This window comes from Oreochromis aureus, linkage group 2 (genome assembly GCF_013358895.1).
Source record: "Oreochromis aureus strain Israel breed Guangdong linkage group 2, ZZ_aureus, whole genome shotgun sequence".
Taxonomy (NCBI): Eukaryota; Metazoa; Chordata; class Actinopteri; order Cichliformes; family Cichlidae; genus Oreochromis; species Oreochromis aureus.
Genome location: NC_052943.1, coordinates 24,304,440 through 24,332,271, shown reverse-complemented (window position 1 = coordinate 24,332,271; position 27,832 = coordinate 24,304,440). Strand labels below are relative to the sequence as shown.

General features: G+C 37.7%; 3 protein-coding genes across 6 annotated transcripts; all 3 read left to right on the top strand.

Annotated features, from left to right (window-relative positions):
• Positions 1 to 2,722: 2,722 nt before the first annotated feature.
• tmem33 (transmembrane protein 33) lies at positions 2,723 to 7,702 on the top strand. Of its 2 annotated transcripts, XM_031743016.2 has the most exons (9): positions 2,723 to 2,828; positions 3,683 to 3,780; positions 3,955 to 4,022; positions 4,741 to 4,835; positions 4,947 to 5,134; positions 5,498 to 5,565; positions 6,004 to 6,137; positions 6,383 to 6,466; positions 6,667 to 7,702. In XM_031743016.2, exons 3-9 carry the CDS (start codon positions 3,975 to 3,977, stop codon positions 6,794 to 6,796), a joined length of 747 nt encoding a protein of 248 aa, XP_031598876.1. In that variant the 5' UTR covers positions 2,723 to 2,828; positions 3,683 to 3,780; positions 3,955 to 3,974; the 3' UTR covers positions 6,797 to 7,702. The 2 variants fall into 2 exon arrangements, with proteins under 2 accessions (XP_031598876.1, XP_031598875.1); XM_031743015.2 differs by lacking the exon at positions 3,683 to 3,780 and having other exon boundaries at positions 2,727 to 2,828.
• A 1,110-nt stretch (positions 7,703 to 8,812) lies between these two features.
• On the top strand, positions 8,813 to 15,868 carry bbs7 (Bardet-Biedl syndrome 7). Of its 2 annotated transcripts, none has more exons than XM_031742999.2 (19): positions 8,813 to 9,253; positions 9,351 to 9,416; positions 10,101 to 10,163; positions 10,238 to 10,413; positions 10,503 to 10,689; positions 10,777 to 10,846; positions 10,938 to 11,045; positions 11,665 to 11,795; positions 11,960 to 12,044; positions 12,151 to 12,253; positions 12,353 to 12,545; positions 12,671 to 12,745; positions 12,849 to 12,914; positions 13,039 to 13,178; positions 14,043 to 14,207; positions 14,321 to 14,430; positions 14,540 to 14,643; positions 15,167 to 15,290; positions 15,395 to 15,868. In XM_031742999.2, the coding sequence occupies exons 1-19, from the start codon at positions 9,218 to 9,220 to the stop codon at positions 15,526 to 15,528; spliced, it is 2,136 nt and encodes a 711-aa protein (XP_031598859.1). In that variant the 5' UTR covers positions 8,813 to 9,217; the 3' UTR covers positions 15,529 to 15,868. The 2 variants fall into 2 exon arrangements, with proteins under 2 accessions (XP_031598859.1, XP_031598858.1); XM_031742998.2 differs by having other exon boundaries at positions 12,846 to 12,914.
• A 1,251-nt stretch (positions 15,869 to 17,119) lies between these two features.
• On the top strand, positions 17,120 to 20,440 carry ccna2 (cyclin A2). Of its 2 annotated transcripts, XM_031743025.2 has the most exons (9): positions 17,120 to 17,233; positions 17,343 to 17,778; positions 18,269 to 18,527; positions 18,609 to 18,715; positions 18,887 to 19,110; positions 19,201 to 19,405; positions 19,483 to 19,596; positions 19,823 to 19,956; positions 20,064 to 20,440. In XM_031743025.2, the coding sequence occupies exons 2-9, from the start codon at positions 17,569 to 17,571 to the stop codon at positions 20,113 to 20,115; spliced, it is 1,305 nt and encodes a 434-aa protein (XP_031598885.1). In that variant the 5' UTR covers positions 17,120 to 17,233; positions 17,343 to 17,568; the 3' UTR covers positions 20,116 to 20,440. The 2 variants fall into 2 exon arrangements, with proteins under 2 accessions (XP_031598885.1, XP_039477121.1); XM_039621187.1 differs by having other exon boundaries at positions 17,162 to 17,778.
• The last annotated feature ends 7,392 nt before the right edge of the window (positions 20,441 to 27,832 follow it).

Here is a 27,832-nt window from a genome sequence, read left to right as displayed (position 1 = left end):
CGAAAGCTGTTGAAGAAGCTTTGAAGGAAAAGATTAAAAGCGGAATAAAGTAAGTGCGTAATGCGCAAAAGGGTGTTTCTTTAGATCAAAGACAATAGATATTGTTCTGCTGAGGTCAATTTCTGTAAGTATAATATTTGCATAGTTTTCCCTGTTACTGATAGTAGTACGTGACCTTAATATTCGGATAAATAATCATAATAACACTTGAAAATCGAAATATAAATACATATAAATACAGTTTAAAAAAGAAAAAGAAAGAAATGAAAAAACAGATTGGAGGGCCCCACATTATGAAGGCAAGATCATTTCAAAGCTCATCATTACTTTGGCTGGCTTCCGGGCTGTTTATTTTTTTATTTTATTTTACTTTATTTTATTTAAACGCAGAGTTACGCTGTTTGTTTTCGATTCTATTTTTTTCTTACTTTTTAGGAAGAAAGTCATGTCATATTTTAAGCTCGGGGCTCCTAACCCATAGAACTCGACGCACAGAAGAGGAAAAAATCGAGTAAATTATTCGAAACTGCGAGTTTGTTGGTGCTGGTGTTTGATCTCAAGGGGTTTCTAATCATTAAAATGATCAGTCAGACAGTCTGGCTTTCTAAAAACCAAAATCGTGATAAATATAAAACAGTAATGATATTGTCCTATAATATATTTGTCCCATGTGCTTTCAAACGATAACGTTATAATTTCAATAACCTTCACCTTTAGAAAGCTTCCTCAGCTGGTTCTCATCCACCCAGCAGCAATGCGGGACTTATACTGGTATCATTAACCTCCCCGTAGCCTCACATTTCTGCAAAAACATCGACATTATAATTTTTGTGACATATTTCTCTCTGCGAAACTTATCAAATATCCGCTCCATTCTTCCGTGGGAGCTCGGCCAAATTAAAAGTTGGCCACATAATGTTCTCTCATTTAAATTCTCACCTTGAGCTCTCTAGTGACTGGTAATGGTCCGAGAGGAGCTGACACCTAAAAAAATCATCAAGGTCTAGTCTCAGTGTACGCTATCGTTCGGAGAGTTCTGTCATGCCCAAAGAAGAAGAAAAAAGATAAAATAGTAATAACGTTTTGAAGCAGGCAGGCGGAATTATCAATTAAACATAGAAAATGCATGCAAGGCAGGGCGCTGCAGCCTTACTTACTCTGTGCTGTGCTGAGTCTCCGCAGTTTAATTACAAGCCCTAATTTCCAATCGCAGATAGTGTCAAAAATCTGCGACTATTTCTCAGAGATTCCCTTTAACAAGTGGAAACTTAGTGTCCTCCTGCACCATTTTATACATGATGAGCCGTCAGTAATGGGATTATTAAACAAAAACGTTTCAGGCGCTGGCGTTAACCTTTTTTAATGCCTAATTAGGTTTTGCAAAGAAATAATTAGATTCTACAGTGCTTACACTGCCTATATTTTCAAATGGCATCTGCAGCAAACACATCATCCTGCGACACTCGTGCCAATAATCTGCGGACATATGCGCCACAGCAGCAGTCAGATGTAAGATTTTAAAACATGATGGGACCAAATAAGGTGCACTTAAAGCTAAAATAATTTTCAGCACATGCTATAGGCCAACCTGCAGCAGAAGGATGCTCTGGTCGACTGCGCCCCCTTGTGGTAGTACATTTGAGGTTCACCATTACTGAAGGAGATTGGTTAAAGGAAAAAAATAAATTCGATATTGTTATTGTCTAATACAAAGCCCAGTAAGCCTAAAATTCTTAATCCAAGCAGTACCGTTTCTGAGCAGTGCTAAGACTAAAATAAATAAATACCACTGAAAAGAGCTCTGTGAGAACCATAATATGGGCGTTGACTTTGACGCAGGCGCAGTTTTTCCCTTAAACGGAGCCTTTCAACGGGCTAAGTCATAAGAGGTGCTTTTTAGCAACACCAATATCGTTAATAGCTTTAGATAACGTTAGACTTCCATCTCCTAATTGTTTTGTTATGACATATGACATTTATAATAGCATATCTCTGGTCCAGACTGCAGCACACATGCTATACCTGGTATCTGTGTCACATATTGCCAGACAGCAAAATGGACAATAAAGATGTATCCTCTATATGGGGAATAAATAAACAAAAAGAAGTTATTATCTCTTTCTATTCACAGAAAAAATAAATGGAAAATTATCAAATTAAATAAAATATTTATTTTTAATTTTTATTTTGAAAAGATACACTGAAGCACTTCTAATCTTTCGCTTCGTGGTTTACCCTTCTCTTCATGTTATGTTCCTAGCTTTCCATGTTCATGTCACCTCTGAATATTTCGATTTTGTGTATTTCACTAACGTAAAACTGCTTTTAATGTTTTTGTTTTTGGTTATCATGTTCTGTGCGAAACCTATGTAGTTGGTAAATTCGCCAAATGTTGAGTTATTACAGCTGTTTATATTATATATCCTTTTTTATTATTCACTGTTCTTAATTTCGAGTTTGAGCTTTCAGTATACTTTATTTTGGGGGGAGTTTACAGAATGGATTTTGTCGTTTCACTTCAGTTAGAATGCTTTAGATGTATAATTTTAGTTTAGTCTTCATTAGTTTCAGTTGTAGTATTAGTCGTTTAATTACTTATAGCCTAATATGGAGGGTTTCTGTCAGGAACACAATTTTCAATAAACATATAAAACAAAGCTTCATTAGGTACATTGGGTCAGTTTTTGATATATCGCGAGAAATAGCGTACTTCCCGTCTTACGCTACAAGGTCAGCTGATCGTTTACTAGAGTAGTTCCCAGAGTGCTCAGCTTCTGCCTGTCACATTAACCGGTTAGCACGCGACGTAAATCAACGCTGTAGCGCTGGTAAGCAGAATGCTTTATTATTGCCATAAATAGGGTCAGTTGTAGCTATTAATTAAGTCTTCTTTAAACTGCCGGGCGACCTAACGTTGACAAAGTAATCAGGGAAGCATTCACGTACGACCTAGGTAGCAACTATTAGCTGAGACGGTAGCTGACGTGCTAGTAACGATGGTAACAGAATATTCTAGACACACCTGCTTCTAAACAGCATTAGCCTTAATAAAATACACTCAGGACATCCTTATGAGAATATGCAGTCATCACTTTCGGATTTAATAGCAGTATCTGGATATTTTAACCATTTGGCCTTATAGTGTCTGTTATTAACAAGTCATTACCAGCATAAATTAGCACATCCGCCAGCTAGCTACTGGTATATCTTTCCTTTAGAGGGAATGATCGTTGTTAGATCCCATGTGTCCCATTCATATGTAGTTTATACTTACAAAGGTTAACCATTTAATCGTCCCGATTTTGCCTTAGCGAATAGATAATCTAAGTGTCCATCTCCAGCGTCAGTTAATAGGTGAATCCGGAATCTTTGTAAAAGTTAAAATTTACCAGTATATGGTGAAAAATTCATTAAGCCAAAGGTGACCTCTTTAAATGACCTCTTTTGTTTGTTCATCAGACTAAAATCTAAATGAAGCCAGTTTAAACATAACAAAGGATGGAAAAAAATAACTGAGTGAAACACAAAAGTTGTGGTTTCAGCTTACTAATTATTTTACCTTTACAATCAGTCATTTTTATGAGATTTTTGTAGAATAATTGACAGATGTCTGGTAGAAGATTTATGTATGTATATATATATGTATGTATGTATGTATGTATGTGTGTGTGTGTGTATATAGCACAGGAATGACAGCTATTGGACTGGAGAGGCAACATATATTTTGCTCAGGAAGCTGATAAAACTCAAGCCAGAGAGTGAAAATCACCATTGAGGAAGGCATGATATTTTCATCACTTGTACTCATGTCACACTGTTGTGATCGTGTGATCACATGTAAATGCTAGACAATATTATCGACTGTCCATTTAATCACAGGTGACCTGAAATTTCAATGAGCATGTAAAAACAGTTAGGGTTACTTCTAAGCTTTGATTTTTTTTCCCCCAACAGAGAAACCAGCACCCCCAAAGATGGCTGATGCAAACCAACAAAACCCTCCGCCGCAGCTAGGCCCTGTGGTAGGTTGGCTGCTTTAACTCTGTAGTTCAAATATTCCAGTATTATTGTGCCCAAAGGTGTACTCTGATTGTACACATCCTGGTCAGAAAAAAAGAAAGAAAATTGTGCTTCATTTTGTGTTAATAGTTTAATCACAAACTTTTATCAGATATTTTGAAGAAATTGGGAACAGTTTTGCTAAGATTTAAGATATCTTGAGGCCCTTACAAAATGGATGTGCTATGCATAGTTTTTTTACTGAACAGTTTACTTTTTTTTAAATTGGGATTATTTATTTGAGTGCTTTAGCCCTAGATTGTTTTATTTTCTACATATAATTGGAATGATTTCATCCCAAATCTGTAATTTTGACACCCAAATGTGTGTGTTTATCTTAGGGGGCAAGTAGAGTAGGCATGTGTGGCATGTATTTCAGTGCTGTTTGCAAGAGTTGGATGACATGTGCTACCAATCATTCACTTGAGCAACATCAGTTGAATGAGGATGAGCAGGATGAGTTGCAGCTGCCCCCTGACTTTTGAAGGCAAGGCGGTAAAATTAACTTGTAGATTGCATTAAGATGCTTTTTAGTTTGGCTGAATTTTGTATGCTAGCCACTGAGAGAACTTGAGTGTAAGTTTAAAGTCAGTAAATCTACTACCAGTATATATGAGAAAAATGGAGACAAGAACAAGGGATTGGTTGGGTTTAATGTTAACCATCTTTGTGTCTCTGCAGCAATTTCTGATGAGCAACAAGCTGGAAACTGCAATGTGGCTGTCACGACTCTTCACTGTCTATTGCTCTGTAATGTTCATTCTACCAGTTTTGGGGTGAGTTCACTGTGGAAAATCATCTAATTATAAATGTTGATTAGCTTTAAAAGTAGTTATAAACCAATCTAAATCAGCATTTGAGTGTTTGTCACTGCTTGTATATTTCAGACCTTATGCAGCAGCTAACTTCTATCAGAGAGCGTTGTTAGCGAATGCCCTCACCAGTGCTCTTCGCTTACACCAGAGGCTTCCACGCTTTCAGCTGAGCAGAGCTTTCTTGGCCCAGGCTCTGCAGGAGGACAGCTGCCATTACCTGCTCTACTCACTCATCCTGGTCAACTCCTACCCCATTACAAGTATCCTTTCATTGTGAGCAAGTCTGCAAGTTTAAATGGAGATGATACCATTGCTACATACATTGTGTGTTTGTTTGTTTTTAGTTTTAAACAATAATGAAACACTATTTCACTGCTATAGTTGGAAAGTGATTCACTATTTACTTGTTGCTGCAGTTTTTTTCCAAAGACAGTCTGATAGGATTCCTTAAAGGGTTCGTTTTGAGACATTCAATAGGATTCAGACCTGCAGTATTACAAATCAATTAGTCTTAGCAGTGAAAGATTTAGTTTTTCCATAGGTGCAATCATGCTCCCTTACTATTGTATTATTTAGGAGGAAGTTGTTCTTTTTTGTTATTTAACCTTAACCTTCTTGTCCAGTGAGCATCTTTCCAGTTTTTCTTTTTTCCTTGCTTCACGCAACTACCTACACAAAGAAAGTTCTTGATGTAAGTATGAGTCACCACAGTGACTTATTGAAAATTACTGTGAAATCAGTTTAAACATTATTTAGCCACAAGCTGGGATATTAGTACCAGCCAGACCACCATGTCTGAGGCAGCAGAGAAGGTTTGTGGTTGGATTCACACAATGGCAACAGAGCAGCGCTTTACATGGCTGCTCTGCTCCTGTTGGTGTGTGTGTGCGTGTTTGAGATAGATTAGGTAAATTAGAAACACATCGTAAAGAACTTTATAGTTAACTGTTACAGTTAAATGGAACTATGAAAGTATAATGTACCATTTAGACACAACTTAAAATCTGGAAGCTAATGATTTCTAATGTGTTTTCCTTTACCTTTTACTTCTTGCTCCCACTGCTCCTTTCAAAATGTTAATTTGCCAAATCTTTCATTTCACTTTGTGACTATTTTTTGTTTCTTTTAGACCATGGGCCCAAACAGCATGATGTTTATCCGGGGCCTCCTGGACAAACTGACATCTAATCAGCAGAATATCCTGAAGTTTATTGCCTGTAATGAGATCTTCTTGATGCCAGCAACTATTTTTATGCTGTTCAGGTATGCGTACAACTGTTTCTTTTGTGAAGGATTTCTTTTGTGAAGACCCATTGTAGCATCCCTAATCTAGTGATATGTTAATATTGATTACTGGCAGTGATTGTTTTGTTGTTGTTGTTGTTGTTGTGGTGTTAATCTCATAAATATGTATCAGTTTTATCTCAACAAATGCAAGCCCTTCTTTGTAATCTTAATACAGAGTGTCCAGTTTTCACATGTTCATGTCAATAATATTTTGCCAACAGCGGCCAGGGGAGCCTATTGCTGCCTTTCATTTATTACCGATTCCTCACTCTGCGCTACACATCCAGAAGAAATCCATATTGCCGGTAAGATTTTGAATTATCTGTTATTGTCACATAGCAACATGGTGTTGCGCTGTTGCCTCACAGCAAGAGGCTCTGGGGTTCAACCCAGGACATGGCCCTTCTGTTTAGAGTTTGCATGCCCTGCTATTCAGAAGGTACAAAGATTAGATTAAATTTACTTTCAATACAATCCGAGTGAAGTACTTTTCTTTCTGTCTCAGCACCTTGTTCACCGAGCTGCGAATTCTTTTGGAGCATTTCATCATGAAGCCTGCCTGCCCTGCCTTCTTCAGGAGGATGTGCCTCAGCAGTATCGCCTTTATCAGCCGCCTCGCCCCCACGGGGGTTTGATTACACTAAATTTGTTTTCCTCATGTTTTGTTTTTCAGTAAGATGTACGATGAAACTTAACTTCGATGGGGAAAGACTTTGCCATCAATGGAAGGAACCGTTTTTTTTGAATGTCAACTTTACAGTCTGTGCTCCAATTTTTGTGTATCTGAGTGCAGCTGAAGACCAGCCAGTAATGCACTGAAGGCTCATGCTGATATTTGCTTTTCCATCCTTTTAATGTGACCTCATTGAAGCGGTGGACATCCTGTTGTTCTGTTACCTTCGATGGGCTGAGCACATTAGGGGCTGTGTTCCGTTTATCGGCTGTTATCATTCTTTCCTTTCATGTCTTATTTATTCATTAAAATCACTTATTATATAATGAAACATTAACATTCTGAGATTAGTAAATTAATGAACATGTGTTTATAAACAATGGATTCTGATCATTTCTTTAAATAATCATATTGTACTTTTTCAGGTTCTAACTATGTCTGATTTGTAAAGCATCCAATGCTCTTATTTGTCTAAAGCCTAATTATTAAATGTATTCTATCAATGCCATTGACTCACATTTCAGCAACATGCAAAATCTTATGTAGCTATGATGTCAAAATGGATGTTAAACTGAGAAAATAATCTGCTGTATTTTATAGGATATTTTAAGGTACCAGATGTTCTGCTGTATGATTCACAAATGGAATAACTTGCAGAAAGCATGCCATGCTTATGAATGCACCCTGACCTCATTTCTCAGTTTAAAAGCTGTTTTGATTTTGAGTCATTCATTTCTTATTAGGCTATAGGTTTCTTGCTTAATGCATGCTCTGGTATGTTTTTCTTTCCCTGCCATGTTAATTGTGTTTACTTGCCTACAGACAAACCACATTTTTATAATGACAATAAAGTTATCTCCTAAACAAACACAGTGTTGAAGAATGCTAATTGGGTTTGGTACCAATAAGTTCTTGCATTATAATAGTTGACTTCGATATGAACAAATCCTAATAAGGATTTATTTATGCCTGTTTTTAATATTTATTCAAAGCATAGATCTAATATAAAAGTATTTATCACAGATAATTACAGTGTTAATGTATATTGTTTCTTACTAGAGAAATGTGAGTTAGTGAATAATTGTTCATACCCTATGAGTACATTGTTTTTAAGTGGTTTCCAATTAAACCTAAAAACAATTTTACACATATCAAATAAATCTTATAGACACACAGCATGCCGTTTATCTGGGATATATTTGCCAAAAAAATAAATAATGTGTGATATTTATGTATCATTTTAAATAAGAGTTCTTTGATTTTATGATGCAACAGGTATTTATGTGGGAGAGTAAAAAGAGCTTATTCTGTCCATTTAAGTTCAGACACGTATTCTTCCCTGATTACTTTTGACAACACCAGTTAGTCATTTGAAAACACAAGAAAGAAGACAATTTTCAAGACAACTCTGACAAGATACCATCACTAAAGCCAAATTTGAGTTTCTCTACAGTATGTGCCAGCATTTGTGTAGCTAAAGGACTGTGTTTATTAATGGTGTGTATAAAGAAATATGACTATGACTTTTAAGCACCTTCAACATTGGCATAATAAATGTGTCACGAAAATTAAATGGTGTTTTATGTTTAAAAATGAGAGGTGCCAAGAGGGTCTGGATAAGTAGTCAATTTTGTATTTCCCAAAAATAGAGAAAGAGTAAAAGTTGGTACAGATCCTTTAGTAAAAACTAATCAGTTGTTTCCAAAGCTTTGAAAATTCAAAAGGCTAATGGGATTTTTCACATTACTGGCAAAATGGCACGCTTTGGCCACTTTTAAAAAGATTATTGTCATTATTTGCTGCTTTTATGTTTCATTTCTCTTTTTGTCTTTCATGTATTATTGTATTTTCTGCCAGCTGTAGAAGTGACATGACTCACAGGGTGGAAAACGTGAATGAGTTAGCCAATCAGAACACAGCTTCAATGTCTGTTACTCCCTTTCAACCAGTGGAATTGCAGTTTTGTTACAGCCTGCAACGTTGCCATTAGCAACGGCAACTGCCCTCTTCAAGTCTGAAAATGCTGCACAGATCGTTTATACCTGATATCAGCGTTTAATGAAAATTTATCCGCGCTCACATCTACACACATCGACTTCCTTCGTGTCTTTTTTAAAGATGATTTTCGGTCGTTGAGGAAGACTGCGTGCCAGTACCAGTTAGCTCCGATAGCTAAAGCTAGCACGTTGAGCTAATCCACTTGCTTTAGATAATCCCAGTCTCAGCTAGCATCGTTATCGTCTTGGAATTGGGTTGAACGTTTTTCTGACAAAGTGTTAATGGTAACGGACGGCTATGGGGCAAGAGTAATGTCTGAATAACCTTCTTGGACTATTTGCAGATTTTTGTTTCTACTTAAGTTGAAACACAGTAGAGAAAGAAGATGGATCTTCGCCTCAATAGAGTTGATTACATTCAGGTAAAACAAAGCAGACCACGTCGGGTTTATGCTGTCTTTTTTTCTTTTTCTTTAATTAATATTAGGAGTAAAAGTTCCCCTCCATTCTACCTCTCAGGTTGGCGTGACATCTCAGAAAACTATGAGGCTTCTTCCTCCACTGGGAAAAAAGACAACCCAAAAGGTATCGTTTATGAGCCATACAGTAACCTAAATTAATTAAAATGTGTTTTCTTGTTTTCTGACTAAATCCAGATTGTTTTCCTGCTTTTGCTGAAGACTGCAGATGTTTAAAAAATGTAACCAGTTTTATTGTTTGGGTTTTAGTTTATTTAACTGTAATACTAATTTTGTTTATTAGATGGTAAGAAATCAAAACCAATGACATTGATTTTTGATAAATAATTGCTTTACCAGAGCCCTTCAATAAGTAAGACTTGTCACGCTGTGTAGTAATTTGGGGAGTTGTTTTGAAGTTTCAGTTTAATTGAAAGAGGCAGTTTTCAATGGGACATGTAAACTGCTTGTATAGTCAGTCAAATTTCATAAAAAACACTATAAAAATTAATAGACTTTCCCTCAAAACAATATTTAAACACCATTTTTCCAGCAGGCTTTAATTAAACATGTTTTCTATTAGTTCATTGTAGAAAACTTTAAAAAGTGCATTTTGGGTAAACCTCAAAGGTCATATCACCATTTGGGATCAGTGCTTGGTCAAAACAAATTATAGTATATGTAAGGTCTCCTTTGACACTGGGCTTATCTTCTAGATGTGATTCCTTGCCTTTTCTACAATCATTAATTAAACTAAAAAATGAAATTGGTAAATCTTAGAGTGCTCGATTGGTGTCTCCTCATGTTTCAGGTTGCTATTGCTGATCACGATGGAATACTCACATGTTTTGGTATCAAGAAGGGGGAAGCAGTGGTGAGTAAATATTTTCCTGTCATCACAGAGATTTGAAACAAACAGCTTGTAAGACTTTTGACTCTTTGTTTCAGCCCGTCTTTAAAACACTTCCTGGGCAGAAGATAGCCCGAATGGACCTTGGAGGTGCTGCGGGAACTCCCCAGGAAAAGATCTTTGTCTGCTCTGGTTCTCAGGTCCGAGGATTCACCAAGAAAGGCAAACAGTTCCTCACTTTTGAAGCCAACCTAACTGAGAGCATTAATGCAATGTAGGAACCATGTTTTTTCATTTTGATTTACATTACACGATTGAGCTGTGCAGAGCTGTGTCATCTTTACCCTACTGGGTCTTTTCCAGGCATGTGTCAGGCGCCGACCTTTTTGTGTGCGCAAGTTACATCTACAACCACTACTGTGACTGCAAAGATCAGGACTACTACCTCTCTGGAGACAAGATCAATGACATCACATGCTTGTCCACAGAAAACCTCACTCACCTCGTCCCAGTCCTGGCATGCCAAGATCGAGTGCTCAGAGTCTTGCAGGTAAACTGAGCTCTCATTTACTGTTCTGATTTTGAGTTGCTCTTTGTCAGATGAGACATGCCAATTGTTTTATGGTTTTGTATGTAGAGATCTGAACTTGCATATGACATAGAAGTTCCTGGCCCTCCTTCTGTGTTGGAACTGTATAAAGATAAAGGCAAGCTGATTTCTTTGTTTACTTTAACTATAAAGCATGAAGTTGCTTTATATGTACCAGTTTGAACTTAATTTCTTAGATTTCTCTTTAGGAGAGGAAATTCTCTATGGAACCACAGATGGAAAAATAGGATTGGTTGAGATTGGTGAACGTTCAGCTGCGACCAAATGGGAAATTGACAATGACAAAAAGAAAGGAGGTATGTACAGAAATGCATTATTTTCTCATGTACACTGTAAGAAAAGATGGGCATAGCATCAAGTTCTTACACATGAAGCCGGTGTAGAGGTGCCTTAAAAGTGCAATATTTTTACTGTCCAGCAGAGGGTGATTGCTCTGGTCCCCAACCTTTTTTGCGCCACGGACCAGTTTATGCCCGACAATATTTTCACGGACCGGCCTTTAAGGTGTCGCGGATAAATACAACAAAATAAAACTAGTACCGGTACCAAAAAAAAGAAGATTTATTCATAACACACGTGAAAAGACCCAGGAAAACCGAAGTTAATGATAAAACGATAACAAAATAACGCTGAAAACCGATAAAAACCCTGAAAACCATACATTTCACACCTGAGCCTCAACTCTCGCGGCCCGGTACCAAACGACTCACGGACCGGTACCGGTCCGAGGCCCGGGGGTTGGGGACCGCTGGTCTACTGCATGGGCGTGCAGTAACAATTTGTTTCTCAAACAGATCTATCTGATCTCATTTTATACACAGTCTATGTTTCCACAGTGTTTAAACTGATACTCATGCATACTAGCTTATGCATTTTTTAACCTCTGGCAAAACGATCACGCTTTCTGTCTCCCAGGAATTCTTTGCATTGACAGCTATGATATTATTGGTGACGGAGTGAGTGATATCCTGGTGGGGAGGGATGATGGGACGGTTGAGGTCTACGGCTTTGACAGCTCTAATGAACCGACATTACGCTTTGAGCATGTAAGTGATTAAAAATTCACTCTCCATAGAATTACAGTTGTATTTTTGTAACTGTTACAAACCTAAAGTTCTTTGAATAGTTGTTGCTTAATTTACATATATTAATGCATTTAAGTATTAAATGACAGACTCCCTTCTTAATCTTCAATATTTCCTCATAACAGGTATTGTCAGAGAGTGTGACCTCCATCCAGGGTGGTTGTGTAGGGAAGGAGTCTTATGATGAGGTCTTGACTGCCACCTACACTGGTTAGATGATAATGTTTCCCTTAATACTGCAGCTTATGCATTTTTTTTCCTCAGAAACAATAAGTGTCTGGTGTCTTGTGTCCACTCTTTTCTTCACCTCTTACAGGATGGGTGACTGGTTTGACCACTGAGCCTCAGAAGGCCGAGGCTGGCCCCGGAGATGAAGTCAGGATGAGCAAGGAGACACAGTCTAAAGTAGAAGCACTCAGGTATTAGCAAAATCTTGTTCCTTTTTTTGGTTTGGTTTACTCTGAAGTGTGATTTCAAAACAAGTCTGTTTTTCAGTTAGTAATGTTGTCAACTTTCAGGGCAGAGCTGGAGCAGCTGCAGGTCAAAGTCCTGCAGGGACGTGAGCAGTACCAGCAGACCTCTCAATCAAGCACGGCTGTCTCTGCTGTCCCCGTCTTCAGCATCAATGACAAGTTTACACTCTGCCAAGACGATGCCAGCTACAGCCTCACCCTGGAGGTGCAGACTGCCATCGACAACCTGCTGTTGCAGGTACATTTGTCTGTTATACCGCACTGTTAAAAGACAAGTTGCAAAACAAAAAAAAAAGTACACCTTTCATTCTGTGTAGCAAAAGTAAGCTAGAAGAATATGACTGAGATTAATGTTCTACACAGAGTGATGTCCCCATTGACCTCCTGGATGTGGATAAGAACTCAGCTGTCGTCAGTTTCAGTGAATGTGACTCAGAGGTGAGCTGTGTAAACTATGTGCACACAAAAACTTCTACAAACTACGTCATAAACCTGCTTCTGTGATCAAAGGCCTCATGTTCATTCTGTTTCTGTTTAGCAGCCCAATGGGAACTTCCTCCTGGCCACATACCGATGTCAGGCCAACACTACCAGAATTGAGCTCAAAGTAAGTAGTACATGAAAGTGTGGCATTTTTAAAATGGCTACATAATCAACTTGCCTCAGCTATTTGTGATATGATGTGTTACAGAAGAAGTAATATGTTTCATTCACAATAAACTGTTCTATAGGTGAGGTCCATTGAGGGACAGTATGGAACCCTGCAGGCGTATATTACCCCGAGACTGCAACCTAAGACCTGTCAGGTGCGCCAGTACCAGATCAAACCTCTCTCCCTCCACCAGCGGACTCACAGCATAGACCAAGAGAGGTAATTAAAAGAATGAAAGAAAATTTGCAATACTTTGAATTTTTAAAATAGCATTTTCAAGTATATTAAAATCATAGAGATGTGAATTGAAATTTGGTAATCTCATTCTTTTTGAAGCGGAACACAAAAGATAGTTTTAAAGACAAAAACAAATTATTAGCTTTAAACCTAGAGTTGTGAATGTTTCCTACATTTAGACCCTTGATTTGAAACTAAAATTGTCAGTGCAACATAAGACACAGTGTCCAATTTGCGTTCCATCACAGTGATAAAGAATCCAGAATTTAAAAAAAAAAAAATCTGGATCTGAATTCCCAACAAATATAAATCAAGCCCCACCTCTGGTGAAATTCTGATGTTATTTTTCCATAACCTTTAGAGTAACAAACCTACAATCAAATAAAAATGTGAGTGACCACACACATATATACTGACAATTCATTTGACATCATGCATGCGTTCCTGGATCCACAAAGACATCTGAAGATTAGTAGCAACTAGAACTGCAATATCGCCCAGTTTTTGTTATTTCACTTTATTATGTGTTTGTAGTGAAATGACATGGAATTTCTAGTTTTGCTTCCAGTTTTTAGCAGCCACATAATCTCCTTGGTGGGTTTAATATGTTTTTTATCATTTTTTTTGTGTGTTGAAAATAAATATGATTACTTACTTCTTGCTTTTAGTAACCTCTACTATGTTTTTCTATGAGATATGTGACATCAACTCTGTGTTGTATGTATAGATTACTGTTAATAGCAGCAACACAGAAATGTTCTAACACAGTTCTTTTATCAGGATTTCCCTTTTTTCTCATAAAACCATTTGTTCTCGTTTCTCTTTGCTTTTCTCACTCTATTTAAGGCCAATGAACAGGCTCAGTCTGGTGGGGCAGTTCAGTTTTGCAGAGATCCACTCGTGGGTGGTTTTCTGTTTGCCGGAGGTACCTGAGAAAACACCCGCAGGAGAGAGCATCACATTTTATTTCCACAACACCTTCCTTGGCACACAGCTTGAAGCCACCTACTGGTAAATGCAGGCACACAGTAGACAAGCTCTAAACTGCATACACTTTAAGTTTTTCAAGAGTTTAATAGGTAGTTTCATATAGTTTAATATATTGAACCATTTTGTATTTGCAGCAAAGGGGAGGGTCACTTTAAGTCTGACAACATCTCTACGATCTCCATACTGAGTGATGTTCTGTCTAAAGAAGCTACCAAAAAGAAAATTAATCTCAACATTTCGTACGGTAGGTGTATCATTGTTCTATTTCAATACCATCTGTCAGGTTTTATTTTTGTTTTGTTTTTTTAACAGAAGAAATGGAAAACCTGTATTTATGTTTATTAATCTTCCAGAAATCAATGATGACTCTGTGAGCCACACCCTTAACATGATCCATCCAAAGCTGGAGTACCAGCTGTTGTTGGCTAGAAAAGTTCAGCTCATCGATGCTCTTAAAGTAAGTGTAAAAGCAAAACAGATATCCGTTCCTTTGAACTGTGTTGTGTAAATTTGCAGTAAAGACCACCTGGTTTGATCAGAATTTAATCAAATGCTTTCTAGAAAAAATTCTTGCAACTCAGCAGCCATCTTGCTAATAACGCAGGCAATTATTTTTAATGGTTATGTAAATGAGAGGTGAGAGAGTCATAACTCTAAGCTGACATAAACTGCACATTAAACTGATGATTTTAAAATGAAGAAAACTGTTTTAAAGTTATTTAAACCTAAAATGAGGTTTAAAAAGCTGTAATCCGTGCAGGTTATATTTTTATTACACAGGCACCAGTTTCACAAAGTGACAACTTTATTTCCATTGCATCCCTGCCAATACAGTGTTGAAACTGTTGCAAATCTGCTGTGCACAGTTTAGTGAAACGATACAGTTTGCTCACATGTTTCTTTGAGTGTAATTTAATGAAGCTACTAATATTTGCTTCCTATTTCCTAACATGCGTCTCTACCTCCTCTGTGGTCATCAGGAGCTTCAGGTTCATGAGGGGAATGCTGATTTCCTCATTCCAGAATATCGCAACATCTTGGATGAATCTGCTAATCTCCTTGAAGAGTACAAGAAACAGCCAGCACACCTTGAAAGGCTTTACGGTGCAGTGTTTTAACAGTTTCATGTAACTGATCTCATTGTGATCCTTACCGTATTAATATTGTTGGCCTATGATAGTTAATATTTTTCATTCTCTTTCCTGTAGGAATGATCACAGACCTCTTCATCGACAAATTCAAGTTCAAGGGCCAGAATGTAAAAACCAAGGTGTCCGCATTGCTGGAGATACTTGATAACTATGACTTGAATTCTCTGTTAGATTTTTTTAATGAGGCCTAAGTTTTTAATAGCTCAGAAGGTATTCATTTACTTGTCTTTGAATGTTTGTGCTATTTTTGTATTCTAATGAAACACTTGTTTCATGGTAGTATCTCTGTGTTTATGTAATGTTATTAAATATATTTAGTTAGTGTTTGTCATAGCTACCGAGCACAATATTTAAATATTTATGTCTTTTAAAGTATCTGGAAATAACTACAACAAAGTTGCCTGTATGAATGGCTGAAATTTGAAGTGACCAAATATATGGTTGTTAAAGAAACATGTGATGTATATTTTTATGTTATGGTTTTCATAGGACTGATGTTCATTTCTTCAAATAAAAATGAAATGATGTAAAGTTCATCATTCAGTGGAATAATGCTACTACAAAAATCAACTTGTATAGAAGAAGACTTGCATAATACAGTGAATTTTAACAAAGAGCCAGTCAAGTCTCATTCATTAAACGTACATCTACACTATCATGGATAGCAAATCTATAGATTGCTTCTATTGTCTGATAGAAGCAGAAGTACCAGAAATCAAGTCCTGCAAAATCACACTAACGCACAGTTGTGGAGGTTAATTGAATACATATACTTTGAAGGACTGAAAGTTCCAAAGTACTTTTTCCACAGAAATTGTATTTTTTGCTACTTTGTGACTTTACTGTGCATTACCATTTATTTGGTATCTAGTGTCCTTGCACTTTTAAATTTGACATACAAGTAGTTTAGAGAATATAAAGCAGAGGCAGATTTAGCAGTTTGCATTGTCATTTAAATTGATGCCATCTGAAACGCTCCCCAAAAGATGAGCAAATATATATATGTAACATGCTCTGTAAAGGGGAATTTCCTTTATTATTGTAAGTATATTTTGCTGTTAACATTTAGTGAATATTTAAACATTATATTATATTAAAGATTAAATATTTAAGCTTTTACTTGCAATAAAATACTCGAGGTTATTAAAATTGTTAACTAAATGACTGTATGGACGTATAGTTCAAACTGCTTTGTAAAAAAATATTTAAAAACAGTCATATCAGTAAAAGCTGACGTTTAGTTGAGTTTATAGCAGTGACTGCCTGTTCATATGTCATATGTCAACCATAGCGGTCCACTATTTATGCAAAAGTAGAAGGATATAAACTTTGGTTTTATGTGCAATTTACAGACAGCAAATAATTCGTTTCAGACTGATTTTAAAGGCAAGCACACTCACTTAGCCAGGTAACAACTTCTCTGACTATGTATTAATTAAAAATTAAACTATAACCAAGCCAATTCAAAAAGTGGTTTAATTAATTTTTGTATTGCATGCAGTTAGTACTTCCCAACACAAGTCTTCAGTCAGATTACAAATGGTTCAGATAAACAAAATGACTAAATGCCTTGGGTAAACTGTGTGTCTGAACATTTATGAAGATAGCAAAATAAAAAAGGAAAAAAATAAGATCTTATCCTCTATGCGTGCATTTGCTACACAGGCCCAGCTGACTTAATAACGCGATTTTACGATCAAACGTGCCAAACCGGTTTTGAATTTAGTAATCTGAAGATTATTGTACTCTTCGGGTTCCCGTACATTTTACGCGTCACTGCCTACGCGGCTTCTGATTGGTCTGTTTCAATCCTCGCGGGCTACTTGAACTGAGAGAAAGCTGCAGTCTTTACAGGTTTCTGTGTAAATGGATCGAGGTTAGCTCCCTTGTTTCCAGGTTGGTAGTGAATTCGAAACTCGTGAGTTATGGCGACTTAAATTGTTGTTTTTCGACTGTAGTCATTGTACCGCCAATTGTGCATGTCTTGTTTTTGTCTGCTTTTTAGCACGGGGGTTCCAAGTGTGGTTACCATCTCAACAGCTTAGTTTTGATTGTGAACAATTCTTTAAGCTTTCTTGGCAAGGCAGCAGCTAATGATAACCTCGCTATAATTATCCATATACTCGATCCCTTTCTCCACGCATCATATTTGAGTGCTCATTTCCCAGGAGAACAAGCACTCAACAATTGTAGTTAAGCTAGCGGAAGGCAGGCTGGAGTTGGAGGGCAACATGTCAGGCGCTAACAGAGCACAGGGAAGCGCGGCTAGTGACTACCAGAATCAGGAAAATGTACTGCAGAGACTCAGAGGCTCGCTCAAAGCCCGACCTGTGGCGTCTGAAAACCAAGAAAACCTTCCTCCGAAGCAAGCCGCCAACAGAACCGTGCTAGGAGCCCTGCAGAACAACCAGAGGAACAAATCCCAAGTCGGCGGAAAGCAGGTAACAATGCTAACTGGTGGCTGGTTTGCTGTTGACTACATGTTTTGGAGGCAATACATTTTACCACGTCCCTGCTTGTTAAAAATACTTGCTGCTTTTCTGATTTCTTAAAACTTTACATTTACAAACTTGCGAGTGTAGTTGTCTACGCCCCGTTCCCACCAATTGACCGCCATTTTAATATCAACATTAACGTGAAGTCAGTCATGTAGTTGGCTGCTTAAAACAATAGACATGCCGTCTTGAGGGTGCTTTATTAACGTTTCCCTCCCGCCAGTAGAGAGAACAATTTAGTATTAACATTTAACCTGACTGGTGTAATATCATCTGAATGTTCTCAATCAAGTGCAAAACACTTCTTGTTCTAATGAGCAGTCTTCATCTAACCACTAAGTTGAGCAGCATGCATGCCCTTGGATGGTGTTGCTGTTTCCAATCTAACAAGTTTCTATCCTGTGGGCCATGTCTGAATTTTTCTCTTCTATTCCAGGATTCCACACAATCCCTGTCTTGTAAAAATGAAGACTTTGGGAAAAGCTGCTTTGATAAACCGCTGGCCAAGCAACCCGCTTTCCAGATCCATATTGATGAGCCTGATGGAGCCTGCATCAAGAAGCCACAGCAGGCAGTTGAGAGTATCAAAGCCAAGCCCACAGTTGAAGAATCCCCACTGGCGATCAATGCTGTGGCACGGCTCCGGCAGCCCCTTGCCACTATTGAAATTCCATCAGCGATGGATGTCAGCTTTGGTGGGTTTAAAGGAAATGATGCTAGCAACTGTTACTCTGATCTGGGTTTTTACTGTTTACTAAATGTAAAACTCTTCTCAGATTCCCCAATGGACATGTCTGTGGTTGAGGGGGAGGAAAAACCAGTGAATGTAAATGAGGCCCCAGAATATGCAGCTGAAATTCACAGCTACCTGAGGGAGATGGAGGTGAGAAATTAGCATACGAAGTGGTAAAGCTGAAAAGATATCGGAATTTGCTGGCAGTGCTGCCATCTTGGACATGTCCCCTGGCAACATTTTCCAACCTCAACCTGTTGATGGTGCTTATCTGATCCTGTTTGCAAACTGGCTCTTTCTAACCAGATTGTCACCCCACAGGTGAAAACCAGACCTAAAGCTGGCTACATGAAGAAGCAGCCTGACATCACAAATAGCATGCGAGCCATTCTGGTCGATTGGCTGGTCGAAGTTGGCGAAGAGTACAAGCTCCAGAATGAGACACTTTATCTAGCTGTTAACTACATTGATCGCTTCCTTTCCTCAATGTCTGTCCTAAGAGGCAAACTTCAGCTGGTTGGCACTGCAGCTATGCTGCTAGCTTCGTATGTACCCATTTGTATGTCAGTTTCTACAAATGTTCAAAGCCCACTTCTTCGCAAACATTACAGTTGTTCCTTTTGAATGTTTTACAGGAAATTTGAAGAGATCTACCCACCAGAGGTGGCAGAGTTTGTTTACATCACAGACGACACCTACACAAAGAAGCAAGTGTTAAGAATGGAGCATCTGGTGCTTAAAGTGCTCTCATTTGACCTGGCATCACCAACAATAAACCAGTTTCTCACTCAGTACTTCCTTCAGCACACTGTTACCAAACAAGTGGAGAGCTTGGCAATGGTGGGCATGACATTTCTGTAATCTTAAAATGATCCCTTAAGTGCATTGTCTAAACATTTGTTGGTTTTCATCTTCAGTACCTTGGTGAGCTCAGCCTGGTTGATTCAGACCCCTTCTTGAAATACTTGCCATCACAGACAGCAGCTGCGGCCTATATCCTGGCCAACACCACAGTGACTGGTGCCTCATGGGTAAGATCTATAGACCCGTACAAATGGGCAACTGGGAGGTATTGGTCTGTATATAGGTGGAAATGCCAGTGTGTCCAGCAGAACAGCCAATAACTGCAAAACTTGTATCTACTCTTAACTGTGGTTTAAAGTTGATCTTGTCAAAGTTCATGCAAGCTTTAGTTTAGTGTGGGGAAAATGTATTGGTATATTTGAAGACACAAACTGACCAGAGTTGTGCTCTTAGCCCAAGTCCTTGAACGAGATGACTGGCTACTCTCTGGAAGATCTGATGCCATGCATTGAGGATCTTCACCGCACATACCTCAATGCCCCTCAGCATGCACAGCAGTCTGTCCGGGAGAAATACAAGGGCTCAAAGTAAGTCAGCAGATTTGTTTGAAAACTTCAAGGGCAACCTTTTTACATTTGGAGCTGTCTGATTATATTGTGCTAGATTTAAGTCTAAGCCCTTGTCTCTTCCACAGGTACCATGAAGTCTCAAGCATCAATGCACCAACTAAACTGCAGCTGAACTGACTGCTTCATTCCCTTCTATCCATGTTGTACTCCCCTGTCACTTAATGATGTGTGCCACAATGTCAAATGCCCTGCTCTTTTTGGAGTAGCACTAGGTATTTTAGATGTTTTTTGTTTTATATTTTTATATTCTAAAGCCCAAGATTCATGCCACACTACAGTTCTTGGCAAAATCAAGAAGTTTTAATCAGACAAATTATAGGTTTTATAGCACTCTGTTGGGCAACTTGGCTTCTCAGTGTTGCTAATTGACCTGTACATGTACCTAAACCCACAGAACAGATTGTGGCCTCTTTCAATTTTTCTAGCTTAGTCTCCTAAGCAATTGTTGCAGGGTTGCCTTGTCTTTTTTTTTTTCCAGAGGTGTAACCTTGGACCATTTGGCCTCATGGGATGCAGATTAGAGTGTAGTTTGTCTGTCACAGAGTCATTTGACTACATTGGTGTCTTGAAAGTTTTTTGGGGCATCTTCTGCACTGTTAAAATATGGCTCTTGTAAATAAAATTCTTTTAAATACATTTTTTTCTGACTTTTTATCAACACCCTAGACTCAAGAGGGCAGCAGAGGACAAGTTTATGTTCTTCAAAGCTTACATCAGGAATAGGAATGTGGGCCCTGGTTGTTTGGCCTGGGGGAAACTATAGTCATTGTATTAAGGCTAAACTAATTTGAGTATCCAAAATGGGATTTCCGTTTGCCATTGAGTGGTAATTATAGTGGAGGTAAAGTCATCCAGATCTTTAAACCAGTAAGGTGTTCCTGTGCAGTCTTGCTTACAACAGGATAAGGATTATTTTTTGAAATATCAAAAGCCCCTCAAGGTGTTTAAGGTTCTGTTCAAGGGAAAGAAAATCCTTCAATGTTTAAGGAGACATTCTCTGGTGTGGGGGAGGTTTTTGGTTTCTATTGTGTTTTTTGGTTTGTCAAACTAAATGCTTTTCCACTTGTCATTCATCAACGACTTGATTTTTATCTGAACGTGAGCCAAAGTCGGCCAATAGCATTGAAGGCATTGCACGCTCCCCCTCTCATGATAAATTGGGAGGCTGGCTTTGTGCAAGGAGTCTGACAGGAGAGGGGAAGCGGAGCCCAGCCGCAGAAAGGATTTTCATCTCAGAAGCATGGACCGCTCAAAGAGCATGCACACTCTCAGCAGGTTTCCTTTATCACTGACTGCACACACTTGTGACTAACGGGAGGATTTAACCATGGAAACTGATGGGAATTCTATAACATAGCCTAAACGGCTGGATACCTGGCTAAATGATAACCTGTGCAGCTACGGCATAACATCTGTTTAACTCCTAAGATCTAACTTTGTTAAAGACCATTTTTGGTAGTGTAAAGAGTGGCTTGCTGCTTAACCCCATGCCTGCCCCCAGAAGATTTGTAGTGGCGTCCACGTCGCTGCCGCTGGCACTGGGCTGGGGCTGGAACCTGAGCTTGTACGTGGGGATGCTTCTCGGTCTCCTGATTCTCATGATGCTTCTCCTTTGGATGCTTCTCAAACAGCTCAGGAACTCGGTGGCAAAATCGATGCTGCAGCCCGTTCGCTCTTTTAGGCAGCCTTGCTTTGAACAGAGGTTGGAGCGTGTGTTGTGAAATATGGGACAAATCTGCCAAAACACTGCCAGGACTGAGCCATTTTGGAGTGCTTGATTGTGCCTTTGCAGAACTGTGTAAGAAAATAACTTTAAAGATGATCTGTTATGGGCTCAAATGCTGAAACTGCCTCACAAATAAAAGCTCATGATTTTATTCATAGAAAGCACTGTTTGTTCTTTTACCAGCTTTATATGTTGCTTATTCTCAGATAAGCCTGAAGCAGGGAGCCTTATCTGTGTTCTCCTCCAGTAATTAAAATTACAGCTAATTTTATGCAAGAGCTATTAAGTGTATTTACACAGCCATAGCTCAAACATCTAAACTGCTGAGTAAAAGCAGAAGCCAAGATTAAATCTGCATTCTGATTCATGCTGATTAAAGCAGTGCATTCAGTAGGCCAAATTTGCACTCCTCTCATCTCATTTTGGTGGATTGGCAGGAGGAATATTAAGGATTTCTGCTGATGAAATATATAAAAGGTGCTGTGCCGCCTTTTTTAAATAGTGTACATATCAAGGGGCAAAGTGTCATGAGACTTAAGGCAAGAAAGCTAATGTCAACTAAAAGAACTCACAGGGGTTAATGCCATTTAACATTTCCCACTGATGTAAAAGTGGCCAATACACCTGATCTGTTGACCACAGATGGGGAGCTATTTTACTGCCAAGCGTGGAGTCCACTTTTCCGCTTATTGAAGGACATGTTTATGTCCTGATGGGAGTGGTCTTTTGCAGGATGACATAAGGGATCACTGAATTATCTGATGCATATCAAAATAATGTGCACACTATGGCTTTCCTGATTGCCAGATTTCATACAACACCAAATAGATGCTCAACACAAACATTAAATCATCAAATGCATAAATATCTTTCGTAAGAAAGACTTTCATCTCTTCAGTTCAGCTCCAGGAATAGAGTCAGTGCCAAGATAATTTATGTTGGGTTTTCCTTTAATTTGTCATTCACCTGCAATTCTTAATGTGTTTTATTTTTATTCCTCTTCAGTCATTAGTCGGAGGAGGTCATGCAGTCTTTGAATGATTGAATAGTCCCAAAAGGATCAATATCCTGTTAACCTAGAGGGGAGCATGTTCATAACACAGTGGCAGCTGATTTCCTTATACTTCAACACAAATGAAAACACCCATTGCTCATATGCAGTGTACCTGTGTCATGCAACTTATTTCTGGCAAATCACTGTTGCCAGAAATAACATTGTTAAGATTTCTCAAGATCTGTAAACATTTGCGTTCCTACATTAACTTTATATTTAAAAGTCAACTAATTTGGAGGTTTTCTTACATCTTTGACTAGAAATAAATAGAAAGGGGTAGCGTGGCTAATCCAGCTGCCGAAACTACTAAAGGTCACTTACACAGATGTGATGGATGTAGAAATTTTTCAATGTGGCTCTCTGCAAGAAAGCAAAGAAACATATTGTTCCAAGGTGTCAAGCTGTTTCTGTAAATACTTTCTCTGAGACATGTCTGAAAACACTTCGCCATCTCTCAGCTAATTTCACACCAGTGAATCTTAAGGGATTCCTCTTCAGCAGATTCGTGTACGGGTTATTTCAAAATAATAACAGTTTGTTTATCTGCTCACTCCAGCTGTAACTCAGAGCTCTGCCAGCTCATTTGCGCATGTGCTTTTGAGCTTAAAATTCTCCTTTGGCTACAATACTATGATGTCTTTATTTGCATCATATCATAAAAAAAAAAAAAAAAAAAAAAAAAAAAACCTTAGTGCAAATCAATCTGAATACTGAAAAAATCAAAAGCAGCAGCATCTGCGGTGTAGGTTCCTGTAGAGTCTATGCTGCAGACAACAGAGAGTTAGACTATGGCCAAGAAATAACCAAAGCATCTGATCTGATGAAGATGAAGAATTCTGCTGAAAAGAGCAACAAAACTGCTGAATCTGACTCATCTTCTGAGACTGTAGATACACTTTTTAAAAATAGAGACGTGTTCAAAACACCTGCTTGGCAATAATAATAAAATATCAACCAAGGTAAACCCTGATCAAAACACTAACCATTTTATGAACCAAATTTTTGTTCTTTTTGGTATTTTTAACATTTGGGTTGGAAAAAAAATAATAAAATTAATTACCTGTAAAATGGGTAGGCTAGCATTTTAATTTTCAGTGAATTTTCAGGTGTCTTTTTCTGGTTTTATTAATAAATTTCTAAATTTACTTATTTTGCATTTATCCTCAAAAAAGACACGTTTTCTTGCTTTAAAGTATAAACAATATATTCTAAAATGCTGTTAATCTGACATGCTTACATAGTTTTATGCTGTAGTCAATCCTAATAAAATATTTATTATCAGAAATATTAGCTGGAGTTCTATGTACTTTACATCTTTGATTATCAGAAATGAACTATGTATATAGTCAGCCCCCTACCCCCAAAAAGCTAAAAAAAAAAAAAAAAGGTTACATTTCATGAATATTTGCCTAAATTAAATCTGCTCTCAAACATGACAGTAGTCTATTTGTTCCCTAATCGCAAATCTAGCACAACATTTATTCACTGGTTTCATACACAAGAGCCGTGAATGGTTTCCTGTTAGGAAAGGCAGTTTATCTGCTCTTTTAATATATTATGATGTACGTTCCTAAAAAGGTATAAGACACAAGTTGAGCCTGGCCTCAGCAAAGCTGTGATTTGTGGAAAGTAGTAAACATATGAACTATGGTGACCCTTTGATTGATGATAGACCTTATTGTCAGTCATTCAGTGCTGTATATATTGAGCTGTAGACGCAATGCTCTGTAACACAGCTGTCGCAAGGCACACCGCTCATGAATGAAAATCTCTCACTGATTTGGATTTAAAGCTGACAACTTGGAAAGGGTAATGGGAAGAAACTGCTGACTTTTGGTTTCACTCCCCAGCAGTTTGCAGGATCACTGATTTAGACAATAAATCAATAGATGTTTTCTCACATAAAAACAAATAGATTTTAATGCGTAAATGTCATATATGATCTTAGAAAGTGCAATTTAAAAAACAATGCTAACTCACTAACTTTGGTTTTAACATGATTTTCCTGCCACACAAATTGTGCCCCACATTGTGCACATTTGTCACACCTAAATGTTTCTGATCAAACAAACATGAAAATAGTTTTAATATAAGACAAAGATAACACATGTTAAATACTTTTTTATTGAAAAAAAAATCCAAACTATCTGGCACTGTGGCATTGCTCCCTAAACCAATAAGTGGTCGTGCCACCCTTGGCAGGAAGAACTGCAATCAAGCATTTGTGATAACAGGGAATTAATGATGAACACTGACCTTAACTGAGACAAGTGAGGTCTGGAGTTCTTTGGATGTTGTTTTGGGTTCTTTTGTGACCTCTCAGATCAGTTGTTGATGTGCTCTTGGAGTAATCTTGTTAGACTTTGGTAATTTTGGTACTGTTCCAGGTTTTGTCCATTTGTTGATAAGGGTTCACTGTGATTTGCTAGAGTGCAAACCTTGTAACCCTTTCCAGACTGTCAAGGACTTTGCTTCTCAGCTGTTTCTTTAGATGGTCTCATGATGTGTTGCTTTTTGAGAGCCGAAACTAAAGTCCAAACATTTTTGATTAATCTCAGTTAACTCATGATTTAACAAAGGGGACCTTTACTTTTTCACACAGGGCCAGAAAGGTTTGGATAACTTTTTTCTCTTAAAAGAAATGAAATCATCATTTCAAAAACTACAATTGGTATTAACTGGCATTACTAGAATTTGTTTGATGATCACAGTGACAAATGTGTGAAAAAGATAAGAATTAAGGAAGGAGCAAATACTTTTTCATGGCAATGTTTGATTTTTTTTGCACTAGTCTTCAACTTACAGAAAGTATGACCAAGTATGTCTCCTTATGTAGGCTCCTTTTTAAGTACATATGTATCATTAATCACTAACTGTCTGAATTTAACTGCAACAGCAGTGATTTCTGTATGACTTGACTTGTTTTATTTATTTTTATTTTTTTACATTGATCTTTAAAATTCAGGAAATTAGTTAGGTTACAGGCAGAAAAAAAGACTTCAGTCATTGCACATCTTAATAGATATAGTGTCACTTTGCAATTTTACACAATTTTAACACTTTGCAAACAAAAAAGTTGCAGTTTGTCTTATTTAGGCTTAGATTAATTATAGTTGTTTCACACAGCTAATGACATCAGTGTTTTTAAGACAGCCAATGTCATCCATCACATTGTCATTGGTAGGAAATTATAGGAAAATGCCTTGGAGCTTCTGAGCCATTGAATCAGCAATTGAATGAGCCATGGAATGTGATGACTGATTATTAAAGGTGAGCATAGAGAGCCTAATTTTCCTGATTTCATAAGTTTATATTAATACAATTGTGTTACTGGCATTCAAAGCTCCCTGCTTGCCATTTGATGGAGTGGAGATTGAAAGAACTTTTGCACTGGCTTTTCAGACCTGGAAGTTATGGCCATCTTTTGTTTACTTACTTGCTTTATTTACAGTTTATAATCAAAACCATTAGAAATAGATATGTATCTGAACCTATCACTGGTATTACATTAAAAAAAATCATTTGAAAGATAAAGATGATCAGCTAAAATATTTTTTAGGTTAATTCAGGCATGAAGTTTGGTGCACTGTATGAGGATTTTGCTAAAAATATGAGTCGATAATTCAGTGTCCGTAGCATTTTTAACAGTCATTATCTACGTGCACATACCATATGAGAGAAAGAATGAGAAATTTGTTTTGGTAAAAACTGCACATATTATCCAAACACTTCATATGAACCATAAATGACATGTTAAACTTGTAGCTTATCAGATTGTGAGATATTAAATACTCAGAGAAGTACATAATCCATTCAGTTTGTGTATGTCTGCCTCTGGTGACTAGACGATATCTCAGTTACCTGAAAAATATCTCCATTCAATCTGATATGTTTGTTATTAGCTGCTATACGCTTGTTTATTTGGGAATCAAGGAAATTGGCTCCTTGTCAGCCTGGGAGACTGTGAAATGAAACTGTGAGCTTCCGTAACTGGATCACCTCAGAGATGGTATTCACACTCCCATCTTCTCACAGGTGCTCACTTTAATTAAGGTTTGCTGCGAGGGAGACAACTATAATGATATGTGAGCTGCGCCGTGGTGCTTCGCTCCGCTGATCCCTTCCCTCCTATCAGCCATCAAGCATCTCCTCTTTGTGTCCTGTTTGCACATTAACCTCTGAGTAGCCATGCTTGAAACCATGTTAATGTAGAGCATGAAACAAAAAGCTAAATGTAGACAGAGGCAGAAAGAGCACTGAATTAAGCCTGCATGTTAAAATACTGATTTATTATTTAATAGAACACTACCTCTCTCAGGCATTGATTCAAGACACTGGAGTAATTATGGGCACATGCTATTAATCACCCAAAGACATTTTCTCATACGCCATTCTGGTTTCTGGGTGGAAGGCAACCAAGTACTGCCAAGTACAATATGTGAGACATGGCTAAGTGGTGGGGCAGAAACAAAGAGCCTTTAACCTGTTCATCAGGTCAAGTGGATCAGTGTTTTATATTTAAGTTTGACTGAAACTGATAAAAAAAGAAAAAGGTTGAGCAAATCAAATTATTAAAAAAAGGAAAAAAAACCCAAGAAATTAGAAAAAAGTCTGCAGCACCTGCTCTTCTTGACACAACATAATGCTGCAGCTCCTGTCTATAAAGACAGTATTGCCTCTGATTCCTGGAAATAACAACAGAGTAATAAATTAAATGATCTGTTTCCTAAAATCTATTTCCTAAAATCAACACATCCTGCAAACATCCCCCTTTTACTTGACACGTTCTCCCCAGGAAGTTGACCATAAATGGAATTAAACAGGGTCCTGAATGTTTTTGCAGTTCTTAGATTCAAACAAGAGAAGAAGTGAGAATAACAAACAAATTAATCAATACACATGTTAAAGCTTGTGGCCTTTCAAAAACTTGGTTTCTGCATTTCACTTATATTATACTTCAACTAATTGCTAATTAGGATTTTATACAGAATATATATAAGCTTAGCGATGAATGCATTTTTGTAAACTACTCAGTATTGTCCAAAAGATACAGA

Excerpts from the sequence above, each read along its gene's own strand:
- tmem33 (XM_031743016.2), top strand. The coding sequence starts at position 3,975 with ATGGCTGATGCAAACCAACAAAACCCTCCGCCGCAGCTAGGCCCTGTG. Across the intron at positions 5,566-6,003 it reads ACACAAAGAAAGTTCTTGAT|ACCATGGGCCCAAACAGCAT; the intron begins GTAAGTATGAGT and ends TGTTTCTTTTAG. Across the intron at positions 6,467-6,666 it reads AGAAGAAATCCATATTGCCG|CACCTTGTTCACCGAGCTGC; the intron begins GTAAGATTTTGA and ends TTTCTGTCTCAG.
- bbs7 (XM_031742998.2), top strand. The coding sequence starts at position 9,218 with ATGGATCTTCGCCTCAATAGAGTTGATTACATTCAG. Across the intron at positions 10,847-10,937 it reads GGAACTGTATAAAGATAAAG|GAGAGGAAATTCTCTATGGA; the intron begins GCAAGCTGATTT and ends ATTTCTCTTTAG. Across the intron at positions 12,915-13,038 it reads CTACCAGAATTGAGCTCAAA|GTGAGGTCCATTGAGGGACA; the intron begins GTAAGTAGTACA and ends ACTGTTCTATAG.
- ccna2 (XM_031743025.2), top strand. The coding sequence starts at position 17,569 with ATGTCAGGCGCTAACAGAGCACAGGGAAGCGCGGCTAGTGACTACCAG. Across the intron at positions 19,111-19,200 it reads GCAGCTATGCTGCTAGCTTC|GAAATTTGAAGAGATCTACC; the intron begins GTATGTACCCAT and ends AATGTTTTACAG. Across the intron at positions 19,957-20,063 it reads GAGAAATACAAGGGCTCAAA|GTACCATGAAGTCTCAAGCA; the intron begins GTAAGTCAGCAG and ends TCTCTTCCACAG.